The sequence below is a fragment of the Mirounga leonina genome, unplaced genomic scaffold (genome assembly GCF_011800145.1).
Source record: "Mirounga leonina isolate KUSES-001 unplaced genomic scaffold, KU_Mleo_1.0 Mir_93, whole genome shotgun sequence".
Classification (NCBI taxonomy): Eukaryota; Metazoa; Chordata; class Mammalia; order Carnivora; family Phocidae; genus Mirounga; species Mirounga leonina.
Window position 1 is genome coordinate 35486536 of NW_023270854.1, and position 19346 is coordinate 35505881.

The 19346-nt window shown below is 47.3% G+C and overlaps 1 protein-coding gene across 8 annotated transcripts in view; it reads right to left on the reverse strand.

Moving 5' to 3' along the window:
* Positions 1 to 1371: 1371 nt before the first annotated feature.
* FHOD3 (formin homology 2 domain containing 3) overlaps positions 1372 to 19346 on the reverse strand; it is a 455751-nt gene continuing 437776 nt past the window's right edge. For 6 of the 8 annotated variants that reach the window (XM_034996004.1, XM_034996003.1, XM_034995997.1 and 3 more), the window contains 4 exons: positions 18255 to 18278; positions 16532 to 16706; positions 10553 to 10714; positions 1372 to 1968 (listed from right to left, as the gene is read on the reverse strand). In XM_034996004.1, the coding sequence (XP_034851895.1) occupies positions 1886 to 1968; positions 10553 to 10714; positions 16532 to 16706; positions 18255 to 18278 (444 nt within the window). In that variant the 3' untranslated portion in view covers positions 1372 to 1885. The remainder of the gene's footprint in view (positions 1969 to 10552; positions 10715 to 16531; positions 16707 to 18254; positions 18279 to 19346) is intronic. The other 2 variants (XM_034996005.1, XM_034996000.1) reach the window with 1 other exon arrangement.

Genomic DNA, 19346 nt, shown 5'->3' on the forward strand with positions numbered 1-19346 from the left:
CACTAAATGGTGAAACAAAAATGCATCTTCCTTTTGTTTGCACATCCCAATCCCCAGTGATATGGATATTCTGTCTGTACTTGGTGCTAAGGTAACAGACAAAGGCTCTGACAGCTAAATCATATCAGAATATTACATGTTGGGCGCCTGGGTGGCTCAGTTGGTTAAGCGACTGCCTTCGGCTCAGGTCATGATCCTGGAGTCCTGGGATCGAGTCCTGCATCGGGCTCCCTGCTCGGCAGGGAGTCTGCTTCTCCCTCTGACCCTCCTCCCTCTCATGCTCTCTCTCATTCTCTCTCTCGCAAATAAATAAAATCTTAAAAAAAAAAAAAAAAAGAATATTACATGTTATTTAGAACCATAAGAAAGTAAGCATTAATAACCTATGTATCTTTTTTGATAAAGTGATTAAACTCAATTGTCTATATACAGACCTACTGTTGGCAGATTCCAGGCTTTCCTGGGGTGCTCACATTCATCACATATTATTTGACCAATACCTGCTTTAAAGAGCTTCCAGGCTCTCAGTAGAGTAGGGATGCAGAAGCGGGGGTACCCAGTCACGGAGGCCTGTGGAGTGAACATCTGATCTTTAGCTCTTCAGGCAACACAACTACATCTTGTCTCTAAGTCACATACACCCAGGTTCAGGAACACAGAGTCACAGAGGTTTTAAAAGTGATGCAAACATGGAATTAATAGCTTGATGATCAGCCTGTGCAGTGGTTCACCTCTCCCTCTTTCCAGAGACAGAGGTTCTACCCCGGGAACCGTGCAACACTGGGTGGAGGGGTTTCTGTGGAGGCTCGGCCACCACCCAGGCACCAGCCACCCCGGTGTGGCTCCTGGCAGTGCCTTCCCCACTGGACACCTTAGCTTCTGATGACTGGTACTCGAGTGCCAAGGATTACATCTGTCACTCTGAGGTTCTCTGTAGACAAAATTTTAAATTTCCATTTTGTTTTGGGGACTTAGTAAATTTTTGGAGAAAATGAATTTTTACATAAAAAATGAGAGAATTGCAGAATAGTTCAGTTTTTAAATGCTACTCTAATTTTTGGGTAAGCATTACAATGGAGCAAAACAGAAGTACTCCATGGATAAGGTGATCTACATGAGGTCATGGCTCACAGGTCCTGCAACAAACACTGAAGCCTAAATAATAAGGAGTTACAAAGAGCACATTGGCAGGCCCACTCTATTAACACAAAAAAAACAAACAACAAGAAGAAAGCCAAAGGGCCTCGAGGCCATTCCAAGCCACCAGAGTCCTTCTGACGAACCTGAGAAAAGATTTCCCTGATTCAGAAGGAGGTGAGGCTTTGGAGCTGTTTAAGGCCTTACACCCAAGAGAAGAAAAGTTTCCAGTTATGGCATTAAACTCTATTTATTTAGTATTTGAAACATGGTGTACATTTATGAATTTGTATAAACATTTAGTACATCTAAAATCCACAACTGGTAAATAATCTGTGCTTGCTTTTTGTGTACAATTTTGGAGTTTCCATCTGGATATTTTGGTGTTGTGGAGAGACCCAGTCTGCGAACCTAATCAAACTGCCTCATATGACCACAGGAACTGTGAGAGTGATCTGCTCCTTAAAAGGGCTGCTCCTTGCACAGAAAAGGGGTCACACTTTAGAACTACTAAACCAGGTGTCAAGGAAACAAGAGAAACACAGCGGACACAATGAAGGAAGTGTTTGAAGGAGACTCTGAGCGAGCCCCATCAATGTCCAGTGCGCCACACGCAGACACCTAGAAATGGACACTCCCCTTCAGAACCTTCGGATGTTAGTGTCGAGTCTCTTCACTCCCAACTGGAGGGATTCTGTCCAGCAGGAGTTTGCGCTCTTGGGCACACTTCTCAGGGTGCCCCCAGACGTCACAGCTGCAACTCTGTGGTGCCAACCAGGCCCAGGGCCCTGGCTTCTTCTGGAGTCAGGCCGCTCTTGAGGGTCCTTCGCACTGCAGCAGCACCCACAGGTCACAAAAGGATGAGAAGACAGGGAGGTGTTAGCAGCCAGCACATGGTGATTCATTGCCCCCCCAACACCCCCCAAGGACCCCCCCCAGGGCAGTCACAGGGCTCACAGATGCTCAGCCCCATCCTGCTCCTGCTGAAATGCCTGGCCATCTATCTGCCAGGGCAGGACAAATTCTGGGGCTGCAAGAGGCTGACCTGAAGAGCCAAGTGGAGGGACTGACCTTGTAAGAGGGGAGAAAGGAGGCCCACCCTTGTAAGGTTTCTGAGAAATGGGTGCAATAGTAAAGTACAGATGGCATGCGGAGAGCTCAGCCTCTGGCTAGCATAAGGAAGGGGTCAGAGCTGGAACAGTCCTTACAGAACACAGGGGAATGCAAGTTCCAATGATTGCAAACTAGATAAGATAACCCCACAAATCTGCAGGGTGAGCACTGATTTGGGGGACCTGGCCTTACAGAGCAAGGTGTTAACAAAACCGGGCAAGGGGCAGCAGCCAGGATGAATCTCTACGAGCATTGTGGGTCTCAGTCTCAACTCATCAGATGGCCTCTGGAGGCAAGAACTAGTGATTCCTTATGGACTGGATGCCAAGGAGCAAACTGCCAAACTTCTGACTGGATCTGGTCGATGTTTTCTGTGAAACACACAAGGCTCAAGAAGGACCAACGACACTCTCCTCTGGGGCTTACAACTGGCAGGTGGAGGAATGCTCATATGTGACTAAGAATTGGCTTATGTTTAGCTTGGCATTATGGGTTTTCCCATTGTTTAGTGTTGATCAATTCTGACATGAAAATAAAGGCTGGATAAGGGTGAATGAGGAGGCCGCTGTCCCTTCCAAGACAAGTCCTTTCATTTGAAAGGTTGCCTAATTACATTTTCCTTAATTTATAACTTGTATTTGGCCTACTTTCCACATAAGGTCATAGGGAGTTTGGGGTACTAGCTCTGTTTTCAGAAGAGATGTGTTATGGATACACCTTCCCCCCTAAATCCTAAATCAGCCAGAGGACCTGAGATGAGCAGTGCAGGATGAGAATGTGGAGATCAGATGTGGAGATGATCAGAATGTGGAGAAAGTAAAGCTCACCCCAGTGTCTTCCCATCTTCCCATGCCAGACCCAACTCCCCTCACCCCCACGGGGCCTGTATCCTCCCTCTCAGGGGGAGGCCTCAGATGATCTGGACGCCAGGATTCCAGCCCATGTGTCTGCAAGCAACACCCCATATTCCATGCCTTCCCGTCCTCCCTTAAGCAAAAGCCCACTCAACCTGTGGACAAAGGATCTGAAGAGATCTGGTAGAATGCACAGGGTCTAAATATCTATCAATCAATGGTTTCTTCTCTCCTGGGAATTAGCACTTTGAACAGGAGTCAACACCTAACCCATCAATTGGTCAATCAACAAATAGTTTATTATGTGCTCGGGACTTAAAGAATCGAAACACTGCTGGAAGACTCACACACATCAAGTGTGGATTTGACACAAACAGAGACACAAAGATCTGTGCTGAGGGTTACCCTCAAATCCTGCCACCACACACGACTGTATTTTCAAGCTTCGCTCTGGGCCCCCAGCCATCCGTCTGCAGCCTTCTCTTGCACTGGCTCTCCCTCTCCCCACCCTTGGCCCCTGGGCTCCAGACTGTCTCACTGGTCCAGACAAAATGTTTGGCTCCAGAGCCTCGGCTGGAGGCACATTGCATTTAACTGAGTAATGGAATTTGTTCTATGGGGCAGCAATAAAAATACTAGTTTGTAATAACCTTTTATGTTCTTTAAACACTCCTTCAAGTGTTTGTTAAAGAAAGATAATTTTAATGGCAGAAAATAAGATAAAATGTTTCTCATTCTTGACAAGGACTGCCAAGACCTCTCTTCCAAGACACAAAATTCGGCTTGAAGAAGACCATACTGCACGAGCAGGGCATCTTGAACTTCACTAGGCACAGAAGGTGGCATGGACATGAGTCTATGAACTCTAATCACTGAGGCTTTCGGTATACGTGCTTGGCCAGATGACTACAGAAGACTTCCCAAACTGATGGGCATTTCGCAGGAGGGCATTTAAAGACACTTCCTTAACACCTGTTCACACATTTGCTTTAGTCCTATAACTGTGGTGTTCAGTTCAGTTCATGTAAATACTTGAATAAGGACCCTGGCACCTTGTAGGATGTGCAGTGATCTCCCTGATACGGGCACTGAGCCGGCCTCTTTGGGGCAGGCACAGAGAATAGAACCAAGCTTAATGGCGCTGCTTTGGCCCCGCTGCCTGACTGCACAGAGATGTGCTCTCAGCCTCGTAGCCTCTTCTTAGTTTTGAGGGGCCACACCCCTTGGGGTCCTCCCTTGCCCCTTCTGCCTGGGCTCAGGTGTTCTCTGCTGCAGAGGAAAAAGCCAGCATAGGCCAGGTCTTTTTGCTCGCCAGGTGTGTCCCTAAAAAGGAATTCATAGAAAAACCTGCCCCATTAATGGAATCCGACTTTCTGTGGGCCTTCGTGGCAACTGAGATAAATTTTCTCATATTAAATACAATCCCCACGTCATAAACATATGATGTATATAGTAATATACATATACATGTAATATACATATACAAAGTAATATAGGAACCCCCCAAAGACCTTAAGAATCTGAACCCTTCCTTTGTTAAAAAGTAACATCACTTGAAAAGACGTGTGAAATGAAGATGATCATTGAAATCGGCTTTGTGCTCCCGTTCAAATTATGCATACAAAGGGCCTCTTTGGGTATCCATTCATCCATCTGCCTGCTCATCAATTCGTTTGTTCATTCATTCATCCATTCATTCACTCACTCAGCAAAGGTTCCTTGCGCCTCTACCCTGAGCCAAGTGTTGTGATCAGGGAGGCAGGGGACCGACAGGGACACAGTAGGAGGAGAAAGGCTCAGGGTAGCAGACCCTGGCTGGAAAGGGTGTTGGCTCTCACTCAGTTTCTGGAAAGCAAGAAAGAACTGGGACATAAGAAAAAGAGGGGACTAGCAAATGGGCTGGCAGGATATGGAACTTGCACCATAGTAACAAGTCATCAAATGGGGATTTCTCCAGTCCTAGAGTGGGGGGGAATGCTGGCGTATGTCTGATAAGATAACGTCTGGGCCCCTCTCCGCTCCCCACTCCTGCTTCCTGCTTGAACGCTCTGGCTATGGCGTAGCTGCTCCCCAGCCTGTTACCTGTGCCCACCTCCCCCCCTGCAGCCGCTTAACACAGAACAGCCCGTGCAAATGTTCGTCCTTGTGTGCCTTGCAGCTCTTCCCGGAGACGGCACGGGTCACTTTGCCGGCACCAGCAGCCACTCTCTGGCCCAGGCACTGTCACCAGTGCCTGGCACCAGCGGGATCAGGCACAGGAGAGCCTCAGCTGTCAACATGCAGCACCGCGGCGTCTGGGGACTCAGGGAAAAACCGCAAGTTCTTTTTCTCTCCCCGCCCCCAGAACTGAAAAATATTTTGATCCTACAAAGAGCTCTCAGGTGGCTCTTTGCTAAAAATGAGCTGAATCTGAGAATTGCAGTGATGGCAGCCTCCATTTACTGAGGGTTAACCTGGATGATTCCATTTATTCTCTATGGAAACCCTATGAGAAGAGTACCGTTATTATTTCTCCAGCAAGTGTGCAGACAGCACAGAGAGATGAAGTCCCTGGCCCGAGGGCACACAGGAAATGGTCCGCAGAGGGATCTAAGGCAGGACATGTGAGATGCAGCCCACCCTGGAAACAGCAGGGCACATTCCCACCGTCTTTTATACCCGTGGGACAGCCACCGAGTCTTAACCCCCATGACAGAAATCTATCTGCACTCTTTCGCCTTTAGATCACTGATAGTTTTTGTCTCTTTTGCACATAGTGCCAAACAATTTGGAAATCGGTTAGCTATTTTGTAACCCCTAAGATTCAGCTAAAGATTTTCTATCAAGTATACAGAGAGTAGTGTGTCTAGGACCACGGGGACTAATATCAGAACTTCGAGAGGTCTTAAATGTACGTACCAGGTGGCTGGGAAGTAACAAGACTGCTCCTATTTATTCATGCCTTGTTTCTTGAGGGACCTGTCCACTAAATGGAGCCAAAATGGCGGGTTCAGTCATGCCTCTTTGGACTTAAATATAGGGAACTGTTTTAAGCTCTATCACAATTATTGATTCTATGTTAGACTTTCTGAAGGTTGGTCCATTTTGTTCTGTCCATGTCGATTATCTAACCATCTGAGTTCTTTTTCTTGTTTCCACCCTCCATCTTGTTTTTCCTCATAAATCTATTAGAAGCAGAGGTTTCCCAAATTGACAGGCATTCTACAAAATAACTGACCAGTACTTTTCAAAAGTGTCAAGCTCTTAAAATGTCCTCCACACATCAGAGGAGGCATGCCATCTCAATGCAATGGAACAGCCTGAGTAGGGTAGTGGAACAGAAAGAGGACATTCATAGAAATACTGGTGAAACCTGAATCAAGCCTCTAGTTCAGTTAATAGTAAAATATTTCCAGACTCTTCTGAATCTGCCTCTTTGACCCGAAGCTTCTGGCTGAGCTTCTTGCGGCATCAGAGTCCTGACCTCTGGCCCGGCCTACGTATGGGCTTGGGTGCGAGGCCTGTACGCCCTAACGTTGCACCTGCCTTCAGGGCCTGGGTGATGTGGGGTCTGTTGGCCATTCGGACAGCACCTCCTCTTGTTCAGGCCCGATTTCTCTTCCAAGTTCCCAGACTCTGATTACGCCCTCCATCCCTCCCCCACCCTGCACATCCCTTCAAGTCTCTTTCCTGCGTCTGTCCATCCCCACCTCTGAGACGCCCCCAACACAGAGCAAAGGTTGAAAAGCCTTCCTCACTTCCTGCTCTCGCTTTTCTAGAGAGAATGCCTTAAAATCACCAGAGGCTTAAAGGAGGCTGCGAGAAATCAGAGAGCCACGGTCAGCTCCATCCTGTTCTGTCACCCCGTCCTTCAGCCTGGAGGGGACACTAATGGTGGCCCCCTCCGCGAGGCGCGCACCCTCCAGCGGGCCCTCTACAAGGCAGCGACTCTCCACGCGCTTCAGGGGAGAGGCTGTCGGGCCTCTCTTGGGCTTCTTTTTGTCCTGTCCTGTGGCCTAGACACATGGGCGGGCACCCTCAGCTATCTTTAGAGGAAGGTCAGCCCCCCTGGAATGAGCTCTAAGAATAATCAGGGGCTGAGTAACTGAAAGAGGTCGTTGAGGAGAAGACAGAAGTTTGAGAAATTTTGGTCCTTTCTACTAACGTCTTATTTGACTATATTTGCAAGAGCATGGGTTTTCAAGCCTCTGTTTTACTGCCACTGTTAGCTTGTCCTATAAAAGAATATAAAATTGATTCACAGTCGGTAAGCAAAAACTATTTAAACAACACTCAGGAAGTTTTTCTTGATGGGATTAATGGGAAAATTGCTGGGTATTTCCAAATACCACTTTGGAGAAGTAGAGACAAGTGAACGGAGTTGTGTGCTGATCAGATCCAGGGCTGGATCTAATATTTTGTGAGGCGTATCTCCCGTTTTCCCTAAAACAAATTCAATAATTTTTCGGATCTGAGGGCTTTCTCCATGAAATTCTACTTAACAGACAGCATGCTTACATCCCTCAAGATTCTGTAAAAGAAATAACATTTTAGTTACATCAAATCAATATGAGCTATGTCACATGCCCTTTGAGAGGGATGTTGAAGCTTTAGGATGCGATGAGGAGGCCGTCATGGTGGGGGCGGGGTACTGGGGGTTAGGGTGTCAGATCAAATCAAGGTTCTGTGCTCCTTCCCCAGCAGTCCCTGGAACTAGACTTCCAGCTCTTTCCACTGAGAAACTGTTCTTATAAGGGTGACCAATTAAGATCTTAATTAGCTATGAAATTGGCCAGTTTATTTTTAGGTCATATCAAAGTAATCACATCTTTAGAGAAATACAGTTCTGTGCCCAAACTTCATGGCCATGTCAGAGGTGGGGCCCAGACCCCCACCTGAGAAGGAAACTCAACAGGAAAATGATATCCAGCCTCTCTCTACTGTGACAAGATCTGGCTCCCCTGGGAAAAGAGAATAGACAGACTATGAGTCCCTAAACCCTGTTCTGTTCTGCGATGGTCTGGGCTGGTGGCCATAAGAGGCCAGCCAGCTGAGCAGAGACTTTCTTCCAAAGATAGGTCCAAGAGAAAAGAACATCGGGGAGCAGCTCCCCCTTCGTACCAGACACCAGGGCCCATCCTGCAGAATCACACTGGTAAGAATATTTCAAATGCCATCCAGCTTCAGGATTTTCTAGAGAAGGCCAACATTCAGGACGCCTAAGAGAACAAAGAGCCCTGGGACAAAAGAGCTGCCCCGATATGATGAAAAGAGAAACCTATATAAGAAAAAACCAAGAACCTCCCAGAATGTTCTCTCTCAGTCTGATCCACCAGCTGATCGGAGAACCTCGGCTAGAATCAGGGGCAGCCACATGAGAGTGCATTGGATCCATCATTTCACAGGCTAAAAATCAACTGGACAAGTCAAAACACTTTACTTAATGAGACCCGATGGTCACCAGCTGGAAAAGCAAAACTGAGCCATGGTAACCTGCGAATCGATCAAGATGCCTTGCCTGTGTCCCCACCGGCTGCATATTTCAAGCTTTAGCAGGACATTTGGCATGCGCAGTCCTAGTCACCAGCATCAAACATGAAAGCAGACATTTAATTGTCTTGGAGAATTCTCAAGCGGCTTGGAGGTCGTAAATTTCTAGGCTATGGGATGGATTCTTTTTGGTTTCCTGCAATAGCTGGACTATTACTGTCTTTAGCCAAATGAGTGATGGCCCAAATACGGTGGTTATTCATTACCCACTTGCCTCATCACGGCCATTAAACAATCAAATCAAATACAACATTGTTTGAGAGGGAGGCCCAAACCACGGAACTTCGCATCGATTCTGCAGATTGTTTTTTTTCTTATTCCTTTAACCTCTCGTGAGAAAGCTAGAGTTTATCATCCCTCTTAAACAGAAATCAAAGTAACTTTCCCCCATCTTAAATTTCTGTTGATGGTGCCATTACTAATAAATTAAGCCTGTTACAGATAAACACTTACATACATGCAGGGCTGTATTTGTTGTAGTAACTGCAGCGCAGAATAAAATGTGTTTGGCTGAATAGAAAGAATATACGGCTGTTTTGCATAAGATTGGAATGGAAACGATACCACAGGAAATTTAGTTTATATCAACCACAAAAACAGGCAAACTATCTCCCTGGCCAGATTGAAGAGGAAAATTAATTATGACTGTGTTATTGTTCCCAGTGACATTATGTGTCTCTCTAAGAATCTGGTTCTCTCTAGACCGGAGGACAGGGCCTACACTCTTTGCCAACGCAGGCATATAACCTGGGGGAGGAGCACATACCCTCGGCCTCGGGGGACTGGCCAGGTCACTGCTTCATGCGGTCGCCCTTTCTGAGGGCTCTGGCCCCGCATGGCCCACCTTCCGTGAGGGCATCCCCTTCCCGGCATTCTTTCTCCGCCCCCTCCCTTGGGCTCTGCAGCTCAAACCCTGAACCCCTCCTGTGTGAATCTCAAAGGTGGCACCACAGGAGTCTGAGTTCTTACTGAACTCCCGCCTACCGGGAGTCACTCTCCTTTCACTTTCTGGAGCCTGGAGGAGGAAGCCTGGTTACCTCCTTCTTGTGATGGTCATAAATCCCTATGCCCCTCACCATCCCTGATTCCTGAAGGCAGAGCCGCGCGAGACTCAAGCCGGTCTCCTGAGTTGAGTGACGCACCGTCGGGGCCAAAGGCTGGGGGCTGAGCTCTTTCCTAAAACACGCGAGGGTCAAGGCTAGTGCAGACACATGTCAAAGGATACAGAGGAACCCTGTTTCTGTACGGAGAGCAGCCCCTTTGAGAGCAAGCATGGTGCCCACAGAGGCAGCCCTACACCCATCGTTCCGTGGGCAGAAGCAGGCAGTAGACTCAGACAAAGGGGAAAATCAGTCCCTTTGATTTAGTGGAAATTCTCTGGTCGGTACCAAAAGAAGCAAAACCAAACTGGTCAACCTAGATTAACATTAAGTATTCTAAGCACCCTAACGACCATAAAATCATTGGTTTTTCACCGAAGGTTTTTCACCTTCGACATATTTGTGAGCAGTGAATCCCTTGGGGACCCATCTTCAGCTAGAAAGTGGTCCCCGCTGCAGAAATATGGCCTCCGCAAAGCATCTGGGGCAGTGCTTGGCAATGGCCCCCCTGTACCCACCCCTGCACGCCAGAGATATGTAAGGGTCCTTTGGACCTTCCTGGGAACAGTAAGAATGGAGGGAGGCCTGACCAGAAGCGGCAAATACACTGGGCGGGCGCGCCTGCAGCCCCCTCCCCCACAATGGCAGTGTTGGTTGTCAACCAGGAAACCTTTCATTGCTGAGCTCGGGTGGGCCCTCCAGGCATCACTGACAACTGACTGGAGCCGGCCTCTGGGTGGCTGCCCTTTCCAGGGCATACAGAACAGGAGGCCAGCTCCCTGCAGGGCAAGGCCCTCACCCTAGCTCCAAGGCACTTACGAGACTTCCGGTTGGCCCGGGAGCGCTTCCTCTCCCGAGGCACCACCCGCTGACTGGGCACCTGGGTGGCCGACTTGACAATGCGATCCATGATCTCATCGGCTGCATCATCCGTGACGTTAGGGGAGTCATCGGTTCCCATCGTCCAGGAACTAGTGGATCCTGAAGAATTAAACAACCAGAGAGCAAGAACACACTAGAGAAAATGCCAACGCTGCCCTTCCGAGCACGGAGCTCTGTCAGCAACAGATCACAGCCTCGGCCAGAGCGAGAGCGTCAGCCTGCCAGATCCGGGGGTACTCACCTGTCCCCCACTGTGACCTTGACCGCTACTCCCATTCATGTGCACTTGGAGCACTTACTTAATACTACCCTGTAACACAGCTGCTGAAGGCCTCCACCTGACAGGCCCCGTGATCGTGGGAGGGCGGACATCCCATCACAGAGCACATCACAGATACTCGGTGATGGACACCCAGTAATGTCCAGAGATATGTGTTAATTCAGCTCTCTATCCATGGCTGTCTAGGCCTAGGGAATGTCAACTAACCTTAACATCTCTTCTAGTTAAATAAAAATCATGGATTTTGTCATGGTTTATCTTTGGATTAATCTTTTTTTTTTTTAAAGGAACTTTATTTTTTTAAGGTTTATTTATTTTCAGAGAGAGAGCGAGCTAGCGCAAGTGAGTGCACCGTGTTGGGGGGGGGCAGAGGGAGAGAGAGAGAATCTCAAGCAGACTCCCTGCTGAGCGCAGAGCCCAACAAAGAGCTTGATCTGAGGACCCTGAGATCATGACCTGAGCTGAAATCAGGAGTCAGCTGCTTAACTGACTGAGCCACCCTGGATAACTTAACCTTTAAAAATCGTAACAGGAGGGGCATCTGGTTGGTTCAGTTGGTTAAGCGACTGCCTTCAGCTCAGGTCATGATCCCAGGGTCCTGGGGTAGAGCCCTGAGTTGGGTTCCCCGCTCAGCAGGGAGTCTGCTGTGCATACGCACGCACGCTCTCTCTCTCATTCTGTGTCAAATAAATAAATAAAATATTTTAAAAATCAAAACAGGATTACCTTCTTTAACTAGCAAAGCAGGAACAGACATAAATTTTTCTTTGCTTCTTGACTAGAAAAATACATTTATAAATAATTGTCTATTAAGACAGAGCAGGTCTAAGTCTGGCATAAAAGCATCTGCCTATAGACAAGCAAGAAGAAAGCACCACGAAAACATGAGCTCCCAAGTATCAAGAACTGTGCCTTCGTGATAGATCAACTTCCTTGTGAAATCTCTTCTATAAGATGGGAAATACGCTTCTGTAAGAAGACAGACATGCAATGCGCTCAAAATTGTGAATTTCCTCCACATACATGATCCTTTGTAATAAACATACAACTTCAGAAGCCTGTAGGTGGGTGTTCTCAGACTCTATGCCTATGGAACACAGGTATTTGGAGCCTAAGGTCCAGCTGAAGAACAGTAAGCTTTTCGCCAACCACAGGCAGAAATGTTAGTAAACATATACCTTACATTCTTGAGTTCTATTCCCATACTAATTTTGAAAAGTTTTTGGCATTTGGATATTGACGGCAATAGTTGGGAATAGCTGCTCACAGTTCAGTAGATTGTGATTTTTGTGGACATGTGTTTGTGGTTGAAATTTTACAGTAAATACATAATATGCTATAATGTAGTCCTAATTTCTGCCAGTAAAATGCATATTGCTGAATTGCATACATAAATGATTCACACTTTGCCAAACGAGTAGCAGGACTCCTGGGGCTCTACCACATGCATGTATCTATAGGTCAATATGTTTTCTAATGACAACGTTTGTTGTCATTGTTGATGTTATTTTAAGCATTTGTTGTATGAATGGGAGCAGAGCTACAGCACTAGCATATAAAAGAAGAGTAACTTGTATTTTTTCTGCTTATGCCCAAGGGCACTTGATCCACTTGCTTCCATCCGATTAGATCTTTCAGCATCATAAAACCCTTTAAAAACAGGCTCCTCTCAGAAAGGAATTTTTGAAATGGCTGAACTTTCTTGCACTCTCAGGATGGACCAGGTGGTCTAACTGGAGGGAGGAGGCCTCCACTGTCATAGCTCTTACCCTGGGACCCTTCTGCGCTTCTGAACAGTGGTCTTCCTCAGATCAGACAGGGCAGTCAATAGTACAATTGTGTTTTGGCCAGCAATTTCCGCTTTTCCTTTCTACCTACTGATTTGTAATTCCATGTCTCATTTTAAAATGCTAAGCTACCCTTCCAAAAACACACACGTTTCAATCAACTGTATTTGCTCATGATACATTTTCAGAGCACTGGGCCAAAAATGAAGGCATCATCTGATCTTCCTACTAAGAATGACCTATTTTTCCCATCCTAGACATCCCCAGGGATCTGCTTTCACTGTAATGTGTCAGGAGATGCTTCAGAGGGACGTGTTGCCATATGTTCAGGATTGCCAGACTTGGTTTTGTGATGATGTCATTCTTTTATGACCTCAGTCCTGGTTCTGCTTTTTTAACCCCCCGCCGCCCCTTTGGTTACTTTCCTGCCTGGTAACTGTTTATATGCATTCTTTCTGGTCATGTATAGGATTTTTTTCCCTGGAAACTTGTACCCACATATAGCATCAGGGAAACACTGCCCATATTTTTTACAGACCCCAAGAGGCCATTGGCTCACAACAGTCTCTTTTTTTTTTAAGATTTATTTATTTATCTTAGAGAGAGTGTGTGCAGGTGCGTGTGAGTGGGGCGGGGGGAAGGCAGAGGGAGAGGGCAAGAATCTCAAGCAGACCCCCACCACTGAGTGTGGAGCCCAACATGGGGCTCGATCTCATGACCCTGAGATCATGACCTGAACTGAAATCAAGAGTCGGATGCCTAACTGACTGAGCCACCCAGGCGCCCCACAAGACATTTATATATACTGAGATGTGGTAGAAGAAATGAAGCATTATAGACTATGATAGCACCATATCACTTTATTTTGACTTCATTTTAAAAAATATGTAAATTGATAATGTACACTTGTTGAATCACAATGTTGCATACCTGCAACTAATGTAACATTGTGTGTCAACTATACTTCAATTTAAAAAAAAAATGTAAATTACCATTTGAAAGAAAACATTGTAATTTATTTTTTCCCTTAAAAATCTGACCTAAAGTAATAGTCTAAAAGGGGAATAATTATATCAAAAAAGAGACTATATTTTAATGTAATAAAAGTTTGCCTGTGGTTCTGAAAGAATTTCCCTGGATACAGACTTTCCTCTTGGCAGTTTGAAGATGTCATTCCGCTTTCATCTGACTTCCATAGCTTCTGATAACAGTGAGCCCTCATTCTGATGTTTGTATCTTAGAAGGTAATTTATCTTTTCCATCTGACTTTTTAAAAGATTTTATCTTCATCGTTGGTTTTTAGCAGCCTGCCCACATTATACCTAGGCATGGTTTTCTTTTTGTTTATTCTCCTTGGATTTGCTAAGTTCCTTAAATATGTGGGTTGATACATATCACCAGCATTGGGAGATTCTCAGACATTAGCTCTTCAGTTAACGCTTCTTATCCTTCTCCTTCTGCTGCTCCAATTACACACAGGGGAGACCGTTGGATTGTGCACCTCACACCTTACATTTTATTCTGTTCTGTCCACTTTTTCCTCATTATGCTTCACTCTGTACATTTTCTTGTACAATAACTTGTCTTCGAATTCACTAATCCTTTCCTTTGCTGGGACAAGTCTGCTCTTAAACCCACACAATGAGTTCCTTATTTCGGATATTTCTTTTGCAGTTCTTGAATGTCCATTTGATTTTTTTTTTTTAAGATTTTATTTATTTGACAGAGAGAGAGATAGAGCAGGAACACAAGCAGGGGGAGTGGGAGAGGGAGAAGCAGGCCTCCTGCCGAGCAGGGAGCCCGATGCGGGGCTGGATCCCAGGACCCTGGGATCATGACCTGAGCCGAAGGCAGACGCTTAACGACTGAGCCACCCAGGCGCCCTCATTTGATTAAAGATTAAGTTCCAATTTGCTGTTGAAATGATACACCTTTTAATCAATTTGTCTATATTTTCCTTTACATCTTTTAACATTTGTAATGGTTAAAACTTGGCTGCAAATTTCAACATCTGGACCACCTGTGGATCTGTTGCCACTGCCTCCCGGGGCAAAGGTGGGGGGAGGCAGCCCTTCTTCTGTCATCTTAACTGCCTATCAAAGTAAAAACCCTGCTAAAAGGTAAAGACCGAAGTCCAACATTAAGAAGCAGAGGAAGGAACTAGAGTGGTATTGAACTCACCTGGAGTTGAGAAACAAAAGAAAAGAAAAGAAAAACATCTGGTAATTTCATAAAAAGCCTGAAGTGCAGCCCCGCTAGGGAATTCCACATAAACCTTAGGGATCTGGAACACTGCCTGGAAGGAGTGTTCAAGTTTCAAGACTCCTCCGTAGATGGCAGCTTGTGGTCCTTGGGTTGACAAGAAGCTCCAAGGAACTATATGCACCATGTAACCCACTCTCTTCTAAAGAAAACTTGAAACTACATTTAGTTTTTCTTTTATGTTGAAGTTATTAGTACTATCATTCTTTGTTTATATTTAACAGAGTGGACGACAGCAAAATTCCAAAAGCACTGGTCGGTCTACAAAGGCAGTTAGAAGTCACTGAAGGGCTTTCTCAAGGGTTTCTCCAGCTTGCAGCTCGACATTCCAGCTGCCCGCCATCTCGTGAGTCTGAATGTTCTCCCGAGCCTGGGACAATGCCTGATGGGCACTGCCTGAGCTCATTGTTTTACCGAGTTTCTGTGATAGGTAAGCTAACCCACAACCCAGTTTACCGGGCCTGTTCTCTTTGGTCACCCAGTACAATGACTACCAGAACCACTGTCACATGCCAGAGCATGACAACTTAGACAATAAGTGATACGCTGCCTTCTAGCTCTGCACGTAGCATGTGCTAAGCAAACACCAAGAGGAGAAAGCCTGTCCTCCAGAAGTTTGTTCTCTTTAGTGATAAAGTCTGTAATCTTGAGGCAGCCCGAACTGGGGGCTCAGGAGTCTGTGGGAGGAAGGAGTGGCCCTCTGAGTTGAGGAGTATGGAGAGGAGGTGGATTCTGGAGGTGAATGAGGGCTGGACCGGCAGAGAAAAGGGGACAGCATGAATAGCAGAGGGGGCTCAGGGAGACACAGGGTGCAGAGAAGGGCGGTGCCCATAATGTGGGGGCGAGTGAGTGCCAAGTGTGGGAGACAGGCTGGGACCAGACTGCAGGGGGCCCCCAGCAACAGCACGAATAGCGTGGGCTGTGTGTTGCAGGCCGAACGGAACCTGAAGGGGGGCATTCATGTGCTGTCAGGCTGGATCGGGGAACACCACTAAACATTCTCAGGTGAAAAATGCACCTTAACTCTCAATTAAAGAAAAATATCCCTTCCAAGTTATGAAACAAACCTAGAAACTCTTATCTGTCTTTAGCACCTTTAGTTTTCATTTCTTCCTTGCCTCTAAAGATTTAAAAAGGCAAAAAGGGACAGTGCTTGAATCCCGCAAACTTTCCCTACACAGGGCCATCCAGTGAAAACCCAAGGCTCTACGGGCCCCCAGTCTCTGCCCCAACCACTCAACTCTGCCACGCCTGGCTGTGTTCCGGGGAAAACCTCATTTACAACACAGGTGGCTGGCTGAACTGGGCCCGGGGCCATGGCTTGCTGACCCCTGCTTTAACCCATAGGGGTCCATTCATAATCATAACTCCTCTTGTGTGAAGGAAGTTATACTTGTGGGAACGCCGTGTGGTTTGGAGATGAAGTACTGCAGTGAGTCCCAGAGACGTGAGTGAAGGCAAGGGTCTCCGTCAGCACGTCAGCCCTGAGCAGATACCTCCTGGGCACAGTTACCTCTACTGTCATGACAGGGACGGGACCAGACAGGGAAGCCCCCCCGCCCCCAGCGCCCCCCGGCCAGGAGTCACCTCGGCTTGCCCGGCTGCGGGTGCGGACGCCCAGCACCGGGGTGGTGTCTTCCATGGCAGGTGACGAGGTCTTCAGCACAGCCTTCATGTTCTCATGCTCCGTGGCGTCCTCCGCGTAGCTCAGGCCCTGCGGCAGGCTCAGGGGTGCTGGAGGGCTGCCGGAGAACTTGCCGGACTGCAAGACCAAAGGAGGGCTTAGAGCGGGAGGTGACTCCCCCAAAAGCCAACTTCCGTTGAGGAAAACCTTTCTTGTTTATGTGCATTCTGCAAACACATTCCCTACGGTGGTCCCTAAGGTTGTGCATGGGCCAATGACAAACACCTATGGGGACAGGATGTTCTCTTATCAGAAAGAACAGCGCTGGTCCCAGAAGGCCCACACCCGTCCCTCCACTGCAGTGGGTCTCCTGACTCACCGCAGTACCCGCAGCGGGTGCCTGCTAGGGGCAAATGACCTCAACCCGGGGAACAACTCGGAAATCCCATCTGTTTCTAACACCAAAGCCCTGATAGGAGAATTAAAATATTCCCAGTTAATCAAATGTATTGAGATTTTTTTTTTCATTTAGTACCAGAGAGCAGTTAAAATTTTCTTATAGATCACTTAGGATATTAGCATTTAAAAAGTGGGATTCAGTCACAAAATCCTACTATGGTAAGCACTGGGAAGAATCTTTCCAGAGCTAGCCCCATCCCTTGACAGAGAAGGAAATTGAAGCTCTCGAAGATTCAGTGGCTTGCCAAAGGCCCCAAGGGAATCAATTGCAGGGCCCAGACCAGAACAGGACATAGAAATTCATGCTGAAACAGAGTTTGGCAACACTCATTGCTTCTGGCTGTGTCCAGAAATGGGGTTGCTGGAACACGCATCACATGGACCTGATCATATTCTCTAACTGTAGCTGAGCAAAGAATCAGGGCATATATGTTGTAAAAGAGGTATGCCAGCACAATGGGCCATATGTACACAAGGCCAAACAGCTGGATGAGAAAGAGAATGTCAGATTAATGTGTGCAAAGAGCAGTCCCACAGATCGCTGGCTTCCTCTTTTCATCGAGTGTCGCAGCCACGGTAACAGAGCCCAGGACACATCTGCTTGTGCTATCTGTACTGCTCCCTCATCTTCCAGGGCCAGTCGGCCCTGATGTCGCCTCTGGTTCTCCCATCTGCACCAGAGCCAGGAGGAGGAGCCCCTGCCTTCCCACCCCTGCACCCATGAATCCCAATGAATCCAATGGATGCCAGCTGAGAAAAGGGGCACAAGTCAAAGGCTGCCCATGAGTGATGACCACTTTCAGGGCCACTGTCCCACTTCTTCTTTGGTTTTAGGGCTCTTTCCATGGTTATTCTAGAATCCAGTTCTCATTTTGGGTTGCCAAAAGGCTCGGCCAGGGGGCTGGAGGGAGAATTCCCTGTCTACTTCTCCAATACGAGGAGAATATCTCCAATATTAGATCAGCTGAACTTGTCAGTCTTGACAGGGCCTGGGACTCAGGGATGGCTTGGAAAATGCAGTTAGCCTTTTGATTCCTGGCATACCTATTATGATGAGAACCCGTGTAAGGAGGTTAGTGATCACACAGAAAGCAACCAGAAAACGATCATGCATGGTTTAGAGCACTGGATGGTGCTGAGGCCTCATGCTGCTTATGTTAGGTTGGACTCTACAGCACGCTTGGGAAGGTCAAATGTGGCATTCTTCATGTTTATAAACAGTCCTACCTCTACTTCATCCTCTTCATCAGTCTACCCGAGAGGACAGGACAGGACGGAAAAGACAGAAGGGATTCTTAGAAGGTACAGAAGTTAGCAAAGATGAGATCATCTCAATGTCACACCAAATTCCAAACAAAGAAATTGGCCACCACAACCAGGGTCCACCCTCCTGATGTGGGACCTGCCAGGCCCTGACTGCATAGCCCTCCTGCCCGTGTCCAGACATTCCCTCTCTCAGCCCCAAGGCCAGTTCTGACCAAAGTCAGGAGGAATCTGTGGGGCTCCAGACCAACCTCCTGAGGCCGCCCCAGGGCGCATAGCCAGCATACTTGGTGTCCTGAGTACTACAGACCTAACCCCAGCCCTGTGCCCTGCTCCTCGGCTGGCCACGTCCTGAGGAACCCGCCACAACCTGCCTGGTGCTCCCTGTCAGCTACTATCCCCCCCTCAGCCCAAGTGCTTGAACCCTCCCTGCCCCGGCTGCCAGGCCTGGGCCTCCATGAATCCTTCCACACACAGGCCAGACAGAACAAGGGCAACAGCTGCCCAAGCAGACTGGGTCCCATTACGCTCTCCTCAGAAACATGAAATTCAGTTCTTTTAAAAATCTTACCTGCCCCTCATGGAGGCTTTTATGAGCGGTCATGCCCAACTTTTAATTACCACCAGATAAACTTAAGTACCTTTTATTTTTTTTAAGATTTTATTTATTTGACAGAGAGAGACACAGCGAGAGAGGGAACACAAGCAGGGGGAGGGGGAGAGGGAGAAGCAGGGGGAGTGGGAGAGGGAGAAGCAGGCTTCCCCTGGAGCAGGGAGCCCGATGTGGGACTCGATCATGTCCTGGATCATGACCTGAGCCCGATGTGGGACTCGATCATGTCCTGGATCATGACCTGAGCCGAAGGCAGACCCTTAATGACTGAGTCACCCAGGCACCCCATTCTAAGTACCTTTTAAATACATTTACATTTAAATACCTTTACTAAAAATGAATTGAGTGTGAAGGTCATGTCCATCTCTTGGTTTTAGATTAAATACACCCCCAACGTAACCTGTGTTTCCACTGAGGTTACCAGGCCAGGCCTGCAGATCAGA